The sequence below is a fragment of the Elaeis guineensis genome, chromosome 9, assembly GCF_000442705.2.
Source record: "Elaeis guineensis isolate ETL-2024a chromosome 9, EG11, whole genome shotgun sequence".
Lineage (NCBI taxonomy): Eukaryota > Viridiplantae > Streptophyta > Magnoliopsida > Arecales > Arecaceae > Elaeis > Elaeis guineensis.
Window position 1 is genome coordinate 26,750,634 of NC_026001.2, and position 19,129 is coordinate 26,769,762.

The following is a 19,129-nucleotide window of genomic DNA, read 5'->3' on the forward strand; positions in this document are numbered from 1 at the left end:
GGTGGAAGCTCTTAGTTGGTGTGAGAGAGGAGAGGTAGTGGTGGGATCCTATGGGCATCATCTATCGCTTCGTTCTTGGAGGGAAAGGAAGAAGGCAGTTTGGGTTGATATGGAGGAAAAGCCAAGGTCAATGCAGCTGATGGCAAGCATAGCACCCATACCAAAGCTTCTCTGATTGCGCTTGGCTAATAGCATTGCCGGAGAACACCCAAAATAGCAACTCTCTTACAGACCAACCGTGAGCACCTCCATTGGATGAATAGGAAGTGTTGCTAACAAAATCGATCTGAAGAGCATGAATCTGCACATGCAAAAGAAGTAGATGTCACCGACATAACATCAGATAGAGGGCTTTTTGATGCTTAAGTCAACAAAAGAATAAAATTTTATAAACAGAGTCCTTGTCCCATCAATATTGTGCTCCTGAGTACTAAATAAGATATAAATTAATCTCATAGTGATCAGGTTCAGTCCAGAAATACTTGTTGGCTTAGTCCCACATGTCATCTCATGATTGGCATGTTAGAATTGGGCAACATTAAGAAAGGTCCAAGACCATCACAGCATGCTGGATCCTTGAGTCTTCAAATCCAATGCCGCAACATCTCTCAATGAGATCAGCAGAAGCACGTCCCTCTCGCTTCCTCGAGCAACAATCTACATCTAAGGTATCGCCTTGCTTGGTCAACGCCGAGAGAGAGACTACACAACGTTGGAGATGTTGATAGCGACCGAGCAAAACAGTGGGGAAGCCAACCTAAAAGAATTGCATACGGCTATGAAAAGCTAAAAAAAAATAAACACTATATGGGGTCATGATTGGCCATCAATTGTGGTTAGGATTACGGGCATGCAGGAAGCAGTTCAGATTGATTTGAGATCAACCTTCAAATTGAACTGGCTTGAACCAATTTTTTAAAATTTAAACTGAAATTGAACCGATCATGTGGAAAAACCAATTCAAATTGATCCCAAAAAAATCAGTTCCGTTTGATTCTGTTTATCAAATTGTGAACTATCAAGCTTCTATTAAATAGACAGCTTATGGAATGGGCTACAGTTATCCATAGTCAGTATACTAAATGGACGGCTTATGGAATGGACTATTTGAGCTGTTATCCATAGCTTGAATGGATAATCCATGAGATAGATTAAATGGGCTAAATAAGCTAAATGGATAGCTTATTAGGGATGTAAATGGAAATCTCTTGTGCTGGACGGATGGAACTAGGAAGAAGTAGAGGAAAGTGGGAGGAAAATGATCCAAGAGGAGGCACAAGGCGAAGTCAGCGTGGGAGAGGAGAGGAGGAGAAGAGCAGAGATACAAACACAACGGAGAATTTGGGGATACAGAAGCCTTGGGGCAGCTAGGGCATAATATGGGCAAAAGTGAAGTAAATCTCTGGGTACTCATCAGTGAGTCGATTTATTATTTATCTCTATGTTGGTGTATGTACATGAATTGGTTCAGTTTAAATTGATTTCTATAAAATTTAAACCGTAACCATATCTGCTTTTTCATATTCTAAAATTTTTAAATCAAAACTAAACCGTACCTGAAAAATCTGATCTAAACTGAACCAAAACCAGCGATTCCAATCAATGTTGCGGTCTCACCCAGTTACACCCTCTTTCTTAGGATGGAGCATGAGAGAGTTCTTTGATTTGGTAAAGGAGAATTTGGAGAATTAGAGGGGCGAGAGCCACTTGTACGATCGGTAAATTGTGCGCCGACTGTTTCTTTGCAGGTTGGCTTGTACACCATAGCTTGCAAGTGACATCACCTTAACTGAAAATGTTATCCGTCAGGTTACTCTTGATTGGCCAATTCTTCAGTTCAATTATTGAAAAAGGAAAATAAAAACTCATGCTATTCAGATTCCATGAAGGAATCTTTAACGATGCCATATTAAAATAATAAAAGGAATACAAATTAATACTCCAAGGCAAGTATAAGCCTGTTGCTCCAAAACCTATGGGGTGTCGGCCACGGTGCAGTTAGTCCAAATTTGCAATGACTGCATCAACTACTTCTTGGGTGGTACCATTGCCACCTAAATCTTTCGTCCTGTATCGGCCTTCTGCAATCACACGCTTGACAGCAGTTTCTAGTCGATCAGCGAATGATGGGAACTGAAGATGTCTCAGCATCATGGCAGATGATAGAAGCAGGGCCACTGGATTTGCTTTCTTCTGCTCCACTAGCTTCTCATTACCCACATTGCCTGCAGAAGCACCCTGCTCAAAAATTGCATGATCCTGACCAACATTACCTGAAACCCAATCAAATGATTTAGGCGAGCTCTGAAAAAGAATTTATAACTCTCAGAAAGTTCTTAGCAAGGTTAACCATACACTTTTGCTTTAAGTTCACAATAACAGAAGTTCACTGCTATCCTGTGCAACAATCCAACGGTGTCACAATAAATTTCAGGCTATCAAATGGATTAGTTATTTATTAATAACTAAGCCAAGAGAGCTGCATCTACGAGTAACAAACAGGAGTTGCAACCCACCAATAATACCAATAATAGCCTACAGGAATTTGGTCTAGCGAAGGACCTGCAACAGAAATAGAACCTCAAGATGCCTCACAATATTCTGAATCATCGCAACAAGAACATCATTCACTGCATGCTGAGTCACTTCATGGTGAGGGAGTGGCTATATCAGCATGCTAGTTGTATTTGTGGTATTTGTCATTCTCGAGGAAACAGAATCCACACTTACACAGCTTGGAGTAAAGGCCACGTAAAAGGAAAGCATAAAACATTTTACCGAATAATGTACACTACATGCAAGAAAGCACATAGCTAAAACTACATGTAGCAGTTTCTAAAATGTACCTCCTGGCATGACACCAGTGCCTCCAGCAATTCCTGCAGCTGTATTCGCCACCAAATTGCCATAAAGATTTGGAGTGACCTGCAAGGGGACATGGGTCTGCATAAATCCTAGCAATGGGAAACCAGTTTGAAAGATAATTATGTATCAATATCATGGATCAACATAATTGACCTTTTGCCACAAATTTTGAATTCTTAAAAATTTATCAAAAATATTGTGTAGCATGTGTTCTGTGTGGTGTAATGTAGATTCACAGGCATTATAGATATAGAAAATGAAAGAAAATGGTCTCAATTTGCATAAATGATGAAAAAATCAGAAATATGTTGTAAATGTTGCAACATCTAATACATCCCTATGCTTGAAACAGTTTTATATATCATTAGTTGAGTTAGCTTAAGCTGTCGTGCCCCATGCTCAAAGTATGGAAGCTCTGCAAGTAACCATAATTTTGTTTGCTGTGTACTCCTACAGCTTGAGTGGAGCAAGTAATACTTTCTTCTGAAGTTGTCACACAGAGAACAACAGCTGAGGATTTTGATTTACAACTTTATGCCTTCAAAAGACTATTTAACAACAAACTAAGTGATGCAGCCCAACATCAGGCAACACGAGGATAATTAAGATGCCATGCAGCTGAATGCTACATCTCCTTGATGGAGCAACAGCACATGGAAGATCATAAATGGTGATATCTGAAAATACAATTTAAAAGATTGATAATAAGATGATTCACAATCTGGTAAAGTGAGTTCCACTGTTCATCATTTAAGCCATAAGAAATCTTTATTTTTTTTTAAATTTTGCGCAATTTTTGATGTACTTTCAATTTCATATGTGAGCACACATGATTATATTAATCTACCATGTCATTTCAAAGTTTTCATATCACAAGCTTAAAAACCTAGGAGTCTGGTGAGGTTATCCAGAGATACATAGTTTATTTTTAGAGGTGCTATTTTGATAATATGTGATATTTGGGAAAATATTATACATAAAAGTTTGGGGTTTAAGGTCTTCTAATATGCATGTAACCAGAAGTTTGAATTTTGTTTAATGCTAACTCCCTCAAATTCTCAAGAAGATGTCCTCATGTTTTGAAGGTAAACACCCCCAACGATGAAGATGAGTCTATTTTTGTAAGTAAAAAATACATATGTTTATTTAAATTGTCATGTTAGTTTCCAAGTTGTCTTCTACTTCTCAATAATCCAGGAGTCTTGATCTTGTATTAGGTTAAGATCTATTATAAATAATGTGTGACTTACTTCTCATGATGATGGTTCAAGTCATAAACCTAAGAAGGACTCTCTTAGGCTCTTCTTGAATGGTGATAATTCCTTCCATCTTTGTCTCTAATATGATATTGATATTCTCCTTTCAAATTTTAGGATGACTTGGTCTTTCCTTAATTAGATCTTCTCAAAACATATTTTAATCATAGATTACTGAATTACACACTTAAGTCACATATTCCAAATAAATCCAATTCAATTTTGCTTTTTGATTCCCTCAAAACTTGTAATTGTCTTAATTGTCTCAAAGCTTAGCACGATTTGCATCAATACACACCGGCAATGCTGGTATGCATACCGACAATACCACACCTGACCATACCAGATGCTAAGATACCAGCTATACTGATTGATACTAATGGTTTTTTATTCTTTTAGTATTGTCAACTTTGATATGTACTGTCGACGCTGATACTATACCAATACCATACCATTCCAATGGAAAGCGATATGGGGTTCTTTAAAGATAATTAAAACTTTACAAATTTATCTATACAACAATTAACGAAATATTCAATGGGAATCCTCAACACAAGGTTCACAATCTCAGTATTGGATCCCGTACTGGTATCATAGTGGTTGTATAGCATTGGTCCACCTGCTACCAGGTCGGTTCAGCATACCCATACTCAATATGCCCCCCATACCGAATATCAGTTCTGTACTGGTACAATGCGATATGCCTACTGCAGGGCGGTATGCACCGATACAACAAGCCTTGCCCTAACCTATAAAGAAGAGTGCTCATAACAACTACCACATCATGGTGGTCTATACCATGGTTGACGAGGTATGCTAACGTCCATTCCAAGTGGTCGGTCAGGCAACATGCCATAACAACACTATTAACTTCCTCTGGTAAATGATCAAGGGCACAAATGGACCCACTCATGCCAGCACTTCATGGCTTAAAAGAGAAAATATAAAGAAACTCTCTACTGGTCAAACAATTCCACCCAGACTGTCTCACTTAAACTATCATAAACCCAATAACATCACTGCACATCCACCTTCAATTTGCTCATGAATCCTAAAGTAAATAAATTCACTTGTTTCATTTCACCAATAAGGCTACCAGTTTCATATATTTATCTTTACCATATCTTGATGACAGGTTCCTTTTTAGAGCAAAAAATAGTAAAATATTAGAAAATTTATGTGATATAATAACTAATATTACCCTCAAATATTAACTTCTCTTCCTCCCCTTCCCCATCCCTCTGCCCCTCTGAATGCCAAAAGTTGTCAGCACACTCATGCACAGCATAAACAAACAAGCAAGCATACAGACACATTTTTATAGACATGAGCATGTACACTACACATAGGAGTTAATTGTTTTAAACAAGGTTCGCGGACTTAGTACCGAAACCCATGTCGGTTGTCGACTAGTACGGTATAGTACCGTACCATAACATATCGGACCATACCGGACATAAAAAAAAATAAAAAAAATCCCACCCAACAGCACAAAAAAAAAAAAAAAAAAAGGAGAAAACCGGACCAAACCGGACCCCGAACCATACCGGTTCATGCCATTTTCCAAAAAATCCGACCTGAACAGGATCGATTCCCCATCGGTATGGTACGATACGGTATGTACCGGCTGGTTCGAACCAATACGGAATATCATGGTTTTAAAGTTCTCTCAACTTCTACTTCATTATTCATGAAACATATGATAAAATCAATCAATGAGCATCTAAAATGTCTAACAACTCTTTGTCAATGGATTAATGATCCATGAATGATGGATGCAATGCATAAGTTGTTAATACAAAATTACAAATGAATCATGTACAGAACAAACAAGAAACACACACCAAATATGAGTAATATAAGCATCAATTCAATTTTGACAAGTCTATGCAGGCAATTTCTTTTTTAATACTATAGAATTACAAGCCAATATGGGCATGACAAGCATAGCTAGTCAAATCCAATGTTGACGCAGTCTAGTATAAAGCTCATGCAAGTCTAAACATTGTGGGAGCTAGTGAGCAATCTTCTAATGGTTCCCTTAAATAAATTTGTTTGATCACCGGATGTTTCTCCTCCTTATATCTATTTCTTGCACTGTTTATGTTCCCTGAAATTTCTAACTTTACAAGTGAAGAGCACATGGTGATCTAAGATCCACTGGTTCTAGAAATACAGAGCCTCTCATAAGATTTCGCAAAACACAGTAAATTCATGATGATGCCTAAGTTCCCTTTACTATCTGTTGGTCCAACAAATAGTGAAAATAACACTAGTGAAGTTTTATTAAACACAAAATTCAGGCATGAACTTTAACTTCTCACTTTTTCTACCCTATCTCAGCACTTACCCCAAGTACAATTACATTACCAAACACCAACTGAAGGATTCTTAGATTCCAGAAAAGAAATAATAACAAATCAGAGTCAATATATGATATGAATGATTTGACCTAAGAGTGCACATTAAACGCAACAGAACATGGAAATTATATTCAGACATATCGAAACATGAATATTTTGTGATCATAGATAGGTGTGTTAAATTAGATATAGTAATTTCAAGTGTAGGAAAACAGTCACAAGATGTGGAAATTTTCACAACAGTACTTAAAAATTTAATGAAACAGCATACCATTACGTCAAACTGCTCAGGCTTTGAAACAAGCTGCATACAGCAGTTGTCAACAATAATTTCATTATACTTTATCCCAGGATATTTTGTTGCAACCTCACGACAAGATTCTAAAAATAGACCATCCGCAAGCTTCATAATGTTGGCCTTGTGCACAGCTGTGACTTTCTTGCGGTTGTTAAGGTAAGCATACTCAAAAGCATATTTTGCAATTCGCTCCGAACAGAACTTTGTAATCACCTAGCAGAGTAGTTGAGTGAGGGGAAAAAAAAAAACAGGAGAGAAAACAAAAACAAGAGAACATCTCAAACAAGTATTGCAAATGGAAATTAATTAGAAGGGCATAATTGCATATTATTTCTATATCTGAATGATGGCATGTCTTACAATAAAATTATTATTTCAAAATGAATGGGTCATATGTTGCAATATAAGTTCTTGTTTAATAAGTAGAAGGTCCTTATAAGACTAACACTGAATCGACAATCTAATAGCTAAGAGTAAACACAGCAAACGCACAAGGAAATAGATAATAGCCAGAACATTCAAATTACCATGAAATTGAGCATGCAACAAAGCTAAAAACAGCAAATGCAATCAAAATTCTACAGCAAGAGATAAACAACTCAGTTTGTTGGTATTGTCGACCTTCAAGTTCATATTTGTCCATTGGAAGCCAATATAAGTAACATAATAACAGACACTGTCATGAAGTAGTAACTATCAGCCATACTGATAATTGATCTCAGGCAGCAGGATCAATTACTTTGGTGAATTATCAGAACAGCATTAAGAAATTTTCATTACAACTTACCATCATCCAACTAATTAACCAAAAAAAAGGAACAAAAATCTTGACACCATTTGTAACAGATCAATTGATGATCAGTGCATGATTTTTTTTTCCCAAAAAAAGAGAAAAAAAGGTTAGCTTGGGATGAAAAATTAGCATGTATGGCCATCCAGAGCAAATTCTCAAAAACAAAAGTCAACCTGGGTACAGGAAACACATAATGACCCAAAATAAGTAAGGACCTATCAATAGATTTTGACACATGAACCATAATTGTTTACATTAAAACTGAAATACTGGTTAAAGCTTCCACAACCCACAAGAAAAGATATATCACACTTCTTGAAGGGCATTTCATGGATCAATTTATATATGAGAGGAAAGAAAATATTGGCCAAGAGAAACCAATATGTATGATTAGTTTCATCAACTAAGATTCAATTTTTCAAGGAAAAAAGGCAATAGATGAAGATTACATAAGAAGACAGAGCCTGATGGCTGATGAAGTGAAAGCATAACTCAAGGGAAAATATTATAAAAAAACAACATGGTCTACAAAACTGCAGTACAGTTTACAGTTCTGATGAGAAGATTGGAAAGAACGTGTAATAGTACAAGGAGATACAACCATAATAGAGGAGAAATGGGGGGCCGCATGAATTTAAAAAAAGTGATCAGAAGTCAACTAAGATGCTAAAATATAAACAGCAAAGATAAGAGGTGGCCCAAACAGTGTAGTCTTTATGGAAGGGTTACGAACAAAAAGAGGAGCCTACACTATCACAAATTGAATTTTGAAAAAGTACTTAGTAATGTTCTTTTTTTTTTTTCCTGATACAAATGAACGTTGTTCTTGACTAGAATTAATTGAAATATAAGGAAAACATATAGTTCACTCAAATAGTTGGCTTGAAATTAATAGCTGATCTAATATGTTGGAATGACCGGCATGTCCTCTGCCCAACCAGAGCTGCCATCCAACAAGGATCGCATTTAACCCTTTTCAGTATCATTGTGTTCATACATTTTTAAATTTTTTTTGATTTTTTCACATGAATGCCAGTTTGCTGCAGCACAGCATAGAACAAACCATGTCAGTGGGTGATGGAAACATCTGATGATAGCAGCTTTGAGATCTTCATTGTGATAACAAAAGGACAGATGTAAACAAAAACCATGGTCAAGCCAGATTTGCACTATACAAAAACTTGAATGAATGATCAAAACAGAATTACCAATAAAGGTTCCTGGTCACAGGTGCCAGTTACACATATTTAAATGGTCACAAAAATTGTTGTCAGGATCAGGGTCAAGCTTAAATTGTATAAAGGAAGAGATTGGATCAGTTCATATCAAATTGTGTATCATAAATTTGTTTCTGATTTCTTTCAGAAGGGTAAAAGCAATGGACAACCGAAAAATGGTGGGGAAAGAGAGAACCACATGGTCGATGAATGGAGAAGAAAAGGGCCAAACATATAACAAGGCCAGCTTCAACCATCATTAGTCAGTATATGGCATGTCTTGTGAAAGAAGCATCAAGGCCAATTATTCAAGATATTTATATACAGCCTACCAAGACAATTATCCATGAAGTTAGGATATATTGTTAAAGAAGGACCATATTTTAGCATATGGTTGTAAAAATATGAGTAATTTGCCTATCAATTTTATCTCTATCAACACAAATGACAAGCTAGCCAATTTTATATGCTCAATGCTTGTTAGTGAGAAGTAAATTTAAAAGAGAAAAACATACCAGAAAATAGATTGCCACATGATTTGATATGTATAAAATAGGATTCAGTTGAATCCTTTGATGTTAGTGATTGTATAATAAAAAACTAGATTTTACGATCCAAACAAATCCTGATCCAAGGGTGATATTCCAATCATTTAGGGCCATTTTGTCCTGGATTGTAAGATCCAGATCATGAATTGATTTTAACAACAATAGGTACAGGCTGAGCATGCAGATTACAAGTTTTTTGGTAGGTCCAATATCTCCAGCACTACATAGAAGGGAAAGTACAGGGCTGGGTCCAATGGCAGCATCTTAAAGCATATTTGTATGGATTTTCCTGGCTTTGATCCACTCCATCAAAACCAAATACTCATTCAAAAACAATACCACATATTCCTTACAAACTTCCATTACATATTTAATATATGGTAAATGGCCTTTCAGCATACAGGAATCCTAAGCTAGTAGGAGGGCATGCACATGCTAGGAAGCCATCCAAAAAATTAATTGTCTGATAAGTCACAACTGTTTTACCTATGAGATTGAAGAAGTCCATCAACTTAAAATCCCTTGGTACTTAAAAACTTACCTTGACTTATGAGCAAGCTGAACTCCCCTTCACAACACCTGCTGCCCCTTTTTCCTTCCAAAGGTGGGTTGCTTGAAGCAAGAGAATTAGACATCTTATTCATTGAGTTAACGAGATATGTTCTTCAAACATGAAATGTTATTAACTGTTGTCATGAAGTTAAGAAACAACCTAGAAAATGAGACAGTTTTCAATTTTAAATAATGTCATTTGCTTAAACGAAACGAGCCCTATAAAAGAAGGTAATCAGACTGTTACGGGGCCAAACTTACCTAAACACTTAGGTTTACCCCACAGAGATTGGTATCAGGACAAGCACACAACAGAAAATGTACAACACTGCAAGAAGAAATTCTGGAGCATGCATCCAAACTGAAAACTTTTACTCAAGTCCATCTAACACAGATGATCATCCAGACAACAAAACATGCCAAACAGTGAATAAATTCGTAGTTCAACATCGAGCCCCGCGTCCTCAGAAGCACATATTTTTACTATGACCTGAAACCCTTCTAAATTATTTTATGATTTCAACCTGTTTTATTTAAGAATATACGTACTGTGATTGCCAAGTTCCTAACTTTAAACACGAGATTAAAGTGAAGGAAAGCAAGCCGTATACCTTGAGGCTTTCCACGACGCCAGGGACGACCTCGTGCTCAAGCCCCGAGTACTCTCCCTCGGTGTTCTCCCTGATTACGACGATATCGACGTTCTCGTGCCTCGTTGGCAGCCCGGGAAGGTTGAAGCAGTTGACGAGCGAAGCATAGAGATCGAGCTCCTTCCTCAGCTGGACGTTGAGGGAGCTGACACCTCCTCCGACGGGGGTGGCGAGACCGCCCTTGAGGCAGACCTTGTTCCGCCGGATCGACTCGATGACCTCCGCCGGGACGGTGCTCATGTCGCCGTGAACCTCGTAGGTCTCGAAATAGACAGGGGCGTGCATGGCCTCCATGACCTGCCGGACGGCGTCGGTGACCAGGGGGCCGATTCCGTCGCCGGGGATGAGGGTGACCGCCCTTGGCGCGCCGTCTCCGGGGCGGGGCATGTACGTCACGGATCGCCGGCTCCCGGCGAGACCCAGAGGCTGAGGAGGAGGGGCGGCAGCGGCGACAGTAGAGTCGTGGAGGAGGTGCCGGAGAAGGGGCAGCGATCTCCTCGCCATGATAGGATTTGGGGTCTCTGATCGAAGGAGGCTAGGGTTTCCCAGAGAGAGAAAGAGAGAGGATCATTTCAAGAAAAGAAAAAAGAAAGAGAACGAGAGGGGGCTTCGAAGCAGGGTGGGGGGCGGAAGGGAAAGGTTAGATGATATGACGGAGATGCCCTCGCAAATGCCGGCTTTTATGCCGACCTGGGATGGGTAAAATTGTCACTTGGGATGACGGCCCCTCAGCGACTGGGATGCTGGTCGCTTTCGGGCGACCGGAGAAGGGCACCGTGTCTGACCATTAACGATGTTCAAATAGCAGCCTCTATGCTGGAGTGACGGCTGTTATTTATAACCTCGTTTCTGTACAAGAGTACAAACAACCAATTGACAGGCATGCAACCAATTCTCGTCATAAAAAATAGAGAAGTTACAGGTTCTAGCACGTTGATCTGTATAAATAGCTTTCACTATTAAGAGACTACCTACGGAAGAAAAATAATAGCGATAGATTAGATTACGAAGCAAGCTACAGAAAATTTAAGATAAATATAAAATTTAATTGATGAAATAAAGATAAAAGTTTCATTGATTGATGGTCTGAGAAAGATCCTTAACAATTACAACCTCATATTTATTTATACATCTCGAGGTTGATAGTTCACTTCTATTTTGACATCACTCTTTATAGTTTTATATCACTGCGATGTATGATAGTTATCATTCCTTCTATCATCTAACATTACTCTATATTCTACCCAATCAAAAGCTATCTAACATAACTGTATATTCTACCCAGTCAAAAGCCTGGTAACCGTTCATCAATTACTCCATTCCACCGTGATATTTTGTCCTTGGCCAACTAGAGTACTTTTGCTCTGCATTGAAGATTTATCCTATTTGTATATAACTCATCATGTTTAGAAAATGAAAAAGTTAGAGATTACCCATGCACTAATCTAGAGGTGGTAATTTTAACCAAACCATTGGATATTCGATCCGATCCAATCTAAATGGGACAGATTTTATACAATCCAATTAGAATAAAAAAAATATGGATTCTAAAAAAAAATATCGAAAGCGAATATATGTCGAATATGGATAATGGTATATCCCACATCAAATCCGATCCGATATAATCTTAATATATATATATTTTAAATTATAATTATTTTATAATATTTACATAATGAATCTAAATCCAATCTGACCTCATCCTTCTTAGCTATTTGACCCAAATCGATCTGCATCTTTACTTAATTCGATCTAACCAAACCCCAAATTGATTTACGAAGATATAGATATAAATTTTTTAATTATAGAGTGGATATAGATATAAGTAAACTCGGCTTATGCTTATATTGATCCATTGCCATCCCTATACTAGTTTGATATAGAAATGGATGATTGGTTATACAGCAGGTTGACAAGGCCTGACCGACACAATCTCAAATTACCATATCAGCATGCTTAACCTGGCAATGATCTGATGGGTGGTCCAAGATAGTACTCTTTAGAAAAGAGCTAAGGTTGAATATTGTATAGGGCTTGACTCATAAATGGAACACTTTGAGCTCAAAAATAATAATTACAACTCATAGTGGCCTCATAATAAACTTGAGGAAATTTTTTGTGCACCATGGACGATATAAAAAATCTGGCATGGAATGTATCATTTTATTATAAAATTGATTCACATAATTATCACTTTCCAATACGCATTTAATATCTTCAGTTCCACTTTTTCGTTTAAAAATTTTGAATGACGAAAATATATCTGTTCTTTGAAAAAATTTATAACATCTTATGTCTATATCTTATGTCTATATTATGATATCCTACGTGCATGAAGTCATAATTTTAATGTAGGATATCATAATATGTCACAGAATGTCATAATTTTTTTCAAAGAGCAGAAGTATTTTCGTTATTCAAAATTTTCAAATAAAAAAATGAAACTGCAGATATTAAATATGCATTGAAAAATGGTTGAACAAAAATACTCCTTTTATATTATGACATCCTGATTTATATTATGATATCTTGGATCATATTATGACATCCTACATGCAGGAAGCATAATTTAACGCACGATGTTATAATATGCCATAGAACGTCATAATTTTTTGTACCATATTATGACATCCTGCACGTAGAAAATCATAATATGTCATAAAATATCATAATTTTTTTCAAAGAGCAGATATTTTCAACATATAAAATTTTTAAACGAAAAAACGAAACTGCAAGCATTAAATATGCATTGAAAAACAGTAACTATGTGGACCCATTACATAAAGTGATACACTCCATGTAGAATTTTCTACACCGCCTCCTGTGCACAAAGAATTTCCCAATAAACTTGTTCATGCTCAGTCTAGTTGGCTAAAGAGCCAGAACATTTGGTGTGAAACTCAGCTCAAGCTCAAGTGTCCCCTTTCATATAATTATGAGCCGAGCCTGAGCAACTTAGCGTTAGAGTTCAACTCGTCTGCACCCATGGTTTTATTAAATATATCCTCAATCAGCTGATATTACTTATGAATAGAGTGAAGTCATCACCGAATAAGAAAAGTTATGGTCAATTTTCATCTTCAGCGATCCAAGAGACAAAACAGTGCTTATCACAAATATCTAATAACCTTGATCTACCATGACTAAGCATGACTAAAATACTACCAAAAAAATGTGACTAAAAGCCAAAAATGTAAACAGCTCACAAAGACTATAACCCAACATCTGAGCGGATTTATTTTTTTTACGGATTTGAGAATGCATGCTAATAGTCCATTATTTAGTTAATCCAGTTAAATTGCTTCTCTGAACAGCACCAGGGAACCACAAAGTATACACCAAAACGTATACGTTTGCTCTTTCCAGCTTGATGGAAACGGCAGCAAAGACATATATAGTTTTAAAAATTCATATAGAATGAAGAAAAAAACCATCATCATAAAGCTTGTACATTCAATATTGCCCAATAGATATCTCGAGGAGGTTAAAAAGCATTAACGCAGACCTATATCATCCTAATACAAGCACATATCAGCATCCATCTGCACTAATTGTCAAAGTCTGTTTCTTACATGCAAAATTCTTGCTTTCCAAAACAAACACAAACAATGTGTGCACAGATATACCATATCACAGATTAATCGCACGTGTTCCAGTTCAATAGCGTAGAGCAAATCCATGACTACATAAATGGCACCACATGCAATACTTTGCATACTAATCAATGAAGAAGAAAAATTTATACCTGTACCTGGGATTTCATTTCATGTAAAAAGTACTTGTCCGCAGAGATTTAGTTCCTGACCAACAAGAGTATATCCTTTTCAGCAAAAAATAAACAAAATTCCTACATATTGTATGCTTCCATGTTGAAATTGTCAAAGCAAAGACAGAAAACAGAAGGATCCAGTAAATACATGGGTAGGTGTGAGTCGATCCTTGATACATTTTTTTTATGTTGGTTTCATCAATAATCTTCATCTTGGTAAATTCTCTTTTGATGGATACTCCAAACCATGTACGTAATTTGATCTACATTAAAAATATAGACAACTAATTTCAGATTTGACCACATAAGAGGGCAGTGCAAGGATAAAGAATTTCAACAGAGACAATAATCAAAAGGAAGAAAATGATTACATGTAACATACATGCTTAAGGCTTGAAGCAAAAACAGATCTCTCATTTGAGAGCTTTAGACCTGATATAAAATTACTACCAGTAGGTTTTTAAATGTCTCTGGCTGGTCAAACTATCCGATTCCCTCATGCAAATGGATTCTCTGTCCTTCCAAAACCTGTAAGACTTCAATTTTAAAAATCATTAACAGTGTTGGCCTGCTATTTAAAAAAATAAATAAAACTGTCCTTTTAGTCTCAAGAAACCACTTAACTCGTTGAGATCTTATTCAAAAGAAAACCCAACAATTAAGGATTGGAACTACTAAAGAACTAGAAATATCTACAACCATCATATATCTCTTACTTCATAGCTCATGCCTGACTCCTAAGACAAAGTACTGCTTAGCATATAATAAAGTCTAAATTTTTATCAGAAAACCTAAATTTTTGTAATGAAAAACATCTAAATGCTCCATTGAAAATATTAATTAAATCAAATCACTTCTGCTGAACAGGTCTCAAGCTTAATCCATTTTCTTTACTTGAGAAATGATAGAATTCTTCCAATCTCCTAAACAAAACACAGCCGCTATTACTAGTTTTGAGGCCTACCACTTAGTGAGAACGAAAAAAATAATGGAAAGGTCAAATACATAGTTTAGCTTAAAAACTTAAAATCTACTAGAAGCAATTAAACTCCACTTAAACCTTTACATAGACTAGCCAAGAGATTATGAAAAAAATACAAAAGAAATGGAAAAGAACACATCCATTACATCTCTTGTCTGAGTCAATGACTCCTGACACCTAACTCTTCATAAGATTTGGAACAGATGGAAATATAATTAAAAATATATTAGGAGTTTCTTAAATATAAAGATGATATTTGGTATCCCTACTGGAACTCTAGTCACATATATTCCCCCAGTTTATGACCCTACCATACAAACATGAAACTTGTCCTTTATGAACACCTCCTCTCATCTATACAGAGAATGACTATACAATCAGGTTAGTTTTCTGCACATCATAACTACTTATACCTAATCATTACCCTGACATATTTATTTTCAATTTTCTTCTTTGAATTTGCATATCGCCTTAACTGAAGAGTGAATACTCGTTTTTATTGAGCTCACTTTCACAAAGGCACCATCATTATTTCCAAACAGTCCGAACAACATTTTCAATGCATTGCTACCTCATAAATTTATCATTGAAGGGCATGCAACAATCACACAATTCTAGAAACATGCATCACCACCAACAAACCAAAGGTTCTCTTAGATATCACACAACATGCAACCAAGGTCTCATAGCAACTACAACATCCATAAGAAGTGCAAAATGGAAAGGTTGAATGCATAGGGACCCCAACATGCTGTCATGAATGAATGGTTTTTAACACCAACAAGTTGACCATATGACATGCCTATTTTTATATTACCAATAAAATAAACTCTCTCAGAGTCATATAATAATCTTTTCTGACACAAGGACCATCAGTGTTTTGACTTGGATCCCAAATCAGAATAGCATAATTAGGTTCTATTCTAGTCTTAACAAGATCCAACCAACACGCTTATGTGCAAAACCTCCCAAAATAAAGAATGTTGCACAAATAAATTGCAACTGACAATAAATGATGTAAATATGCTGTCAATTAAAGGCTATCAATTTCATGTCTCCATTAAGATAAGAGGGAAGCTGCACAAAAAAGAATATCAAGTTACTAAGCCACGTTACTATCTACTTTCACAGTAAACTTAACCTGGTTCACATTATGCATCCAAATAATTTAGCCTAAAAAATAATTTGATTCTACAGCCAACTCAACATTCTCGAAGCTTGCAAAGGAAAAATTCCAGTTGCTCATGCAAGTATAGGATCCTACATTAGGATGTTGCTTTCTGGTAGAAGAGGTTCCATAAGTATATTATTCTACTGAAATAGGCACTATTTTTCTGAGAACAACAACAAATACAGATATCTAGATTTAGGTTTATTCAATTGGGATCAATCAATATGACCAAAGAAATAATGCACAGAAACAAGTCTTTTAATTGTCTTCGACTATTAGCTGAGTCACTGACTGGCAAAAACAACGTTTTATAAAAGAAAGCACAAAGTAAAGAAAAAGAGCACTTCAGAAGAGACCATACATCAAAATTTTCACAATATACCATCTTTTAATAATTTCATGTCTAACATGAAGCCAAAAAAAAAGCATTTTAGTCAATTTAAGAAGTCCTAAAGTTACTTTACTCAAAAGTAACCTAAATATTTCTGGAACATTCTAAGCAACTGCAGAGTCAAGCAAGATAAAATGAGTTTCATTCTTGTGATCCACAATTGATACAAACACACCCTGACACAATGGACCTTGCAAACACTAAGTGCACATCAGCAAAAGAAGCCACTTAGTTCTTTCATGTAGTATCTTTAATGATGACTATTAGCACAGTTTTGAGTGAGTAAAAATGTTCTCAGAGGAGATATTTTGTTAAACAGGACATTCGAAGAGTCTTGACAGATTGAAACACGAAAATTCAATTTTTAGATGTCATTGTGAATGCTCAAAAGTTCTGTTCTGCATTGTTCTCCAACATCTTAAATCAACAGTGAGACAACTGAGGCAAATTTTAGGTTAAAGGAACACAAGAGTTAAACAATAATAACAAGATTTCTGCATATGCAATTGAAATTAAACTGTCAAAACATTCAAAACAATATAAATAAGATGAAACCAACAACAAAATCCTACTGATGGATGCTGACACGAGCCAACATATTTGAGCATATGGCTGTCAAGCTAACCTTTTGAGAGACCAAGAATTCTGGTCAGTCCCTCAGAAATTTACAGCCGTTTACCAGCAAATAGAACATCCCATTATGGGATGAATAAGCCAACAGGAAATTTCCAGGTAAATTTAATTGAAAATTGCAGTTAATAACACCTTCTGATTAGTTATAGCAAGATAAAGATGGTGTTATATGCTAAATAGTTGTGAAAGAGGAACTAATAGATGAAAAAATAAATAAGCTCTACATTCCCAACCCAACATTAACCCAACAGCTTAGGCAGGGGAAGCCCTTGATGTAAAACCTTTTTTATTTAATCCATTTTGAAGGAAGAACCTTACTTCCCTCCTTTAATCTCACAAAAAAAAAAAAAAGCATTAACCCGACAGCCTGCAAGCATAGGCAACAAGGTTCCCATAATAATACATATTGCCCCATACTAGATATCAAGGTTTTACGTCCCAACGGAATAGGGGGTGTCTCGACCGTCTCGTCCCATTTCTATGAGAAAATGGGACTATAAGAAACCAGACTAGGATGGGATCAGAACTTCAAAATCCATCCATGTAGGGAGAGAAGAAAAAAGAGGAAAGAAAGAAAGGAAGATGAAGAAAAAAAGGTGAAAGGAAAGAAGAAGAAGAAAAATAAAAGAAAGAAAGGGCAGAAGAAGAAAAAAAAAAGGAAGGAAAGGAAGAAGAAAAAAAAGAAGTGATAAGAAAAGAAAGCAAAAACGAAAGGAAAGAAAGGAAGTTAGAAGAAAAAGAAAGAAAAGAAGAAAAAGAAAGAAAAAAACAAAAGGAAAGAATAATGGGAGAGAGACACCAAACATCTAGCGGAACAGCTATCGAGATGGGATAGAACAATGAAGCATCCCATTCCATGGAGATACCGGGATATCTCTGTCCGACGAGATTTAAAACGTTGCTAGACATATACCATACTATACCGAATCGAGACTCAATACAAGGGATTTATCAAGTCTTGGCATGCAAACCAATCCTCACACCAGACTTACTGATGCTGTATCATCATGATACTAGTACGAGGTCCAATACCGAAATAGCAAACCTTGATATGCAATGGTGTAGGCAATAAACACAAAGCTATGAAAATATCTTAAGAAACCTGAAAGACATTGAACCCCACAAGAGATGCAACTAATATAAGCAAAAATATTTGAGAATATGATTGTGCGACAAGAATTCTTGTCAAAACCCTATGCCACCACCGCCTATACCACTCCTAAGACCTGCCTGTGAAGGAATAATGTATCAAATAAATACAAAGATATAAAAACATCATAATGCATTCAGAAGAAGTTGAAACCAACAAGAAATGCAATTAACCAATAGGCTCAAGTGAGAAAAATAAGAGCACAGGACTGTGAAGTAAAAAAGGGGGGAAAAAAAGAGAGCCAGGAATAGAACATCCTATTGAAAAAGAAAAGAAGCACCAATACTAAATAAGATGACAGACTAATAAAGTTCCTCTACAAATATGTACTTCAGTTATTAGTTTTCTGTTTTCTCTTAATGTATCATAGATTCCTTCACAGTACTAGTAAAGACAGCCGTGAATGGAACCACATATTGAAAAAGGCCAAAAAAAAAGGAAGAATCTAAATGAACAGGACACCAATGATGTTTTATAGTACAATAGTATGT

At 36.2% G+C, this 19,129-nt stretch overlaps 1 protein-coding gene across 2 annotated transcripts; it reads right to left on the reverse strand.

The window, feature by feature from the left end:
- Positions 1–1,785: 1,785 nt before the first annotated feature.
- Positions 1,786–11,342, reverse strand: LOC105033741 (isocitrate dehydrogenase [NAD] regulatory subunit 1, mitochondrial). 2 transcript variants are annotated; one of them, XM_019846762.3, is made up of 4 exons: positions 10,504–11,342; positions 6,756–6,983; positions 2,847–2,925; positions 1,786–2,273 (listed from the first exon to the last, which is right to left on the reverse strand). In XM_019846762.3, the coding sequence occupies exons 1-4, from the start codon at positions 11,044–11,046 to the stop codon at positions 1,999–2,001; spliced, it is 1,125 nt and encodes a 374-aa protein (XP_019702321.2). In that variant the 5' UTR covers positions 11,047–11,342; the 3' UTR covers positions 1,786–1,998. The 2 variants fall into 2 exon arrangements, with proteins under 2 accessions (XP_019702321.2, XP_019702320.2); XM_019846761.3 differs by having other exon boundaries at positions 6,756–6,995; positions 10,504–11,326.
- Between the last annotated feature and the right edge of the window lie 7,787 nt (positions 11,343–19,129).

Excerpts from the sequence above, each read along its gene's own strand:
- LOC105033741 (XM_019846761.3), bottom strand. The coding sequence starts at position 11,046 with ATGGCGAGGAGATCGCTGCCCCTTCTCCGGCACCTCCTCCACGACTCT. Across the intron at positions 2,926-6,755 it reads CTGAGCAGTTTGACGTAATG|GTCACTCCAAATCTTTATGG; the intron begins GTATGCTGTTTC and ends GTCCCCTTGCAG. Across the intron at positions 2,274-2,846 it reads CACTGGTGTCATGCCAGGAG|GTAATGTTGGTCAGGATCAT; the intron begins GTACATTTTAGA and ends ATTGGGTTTCAG.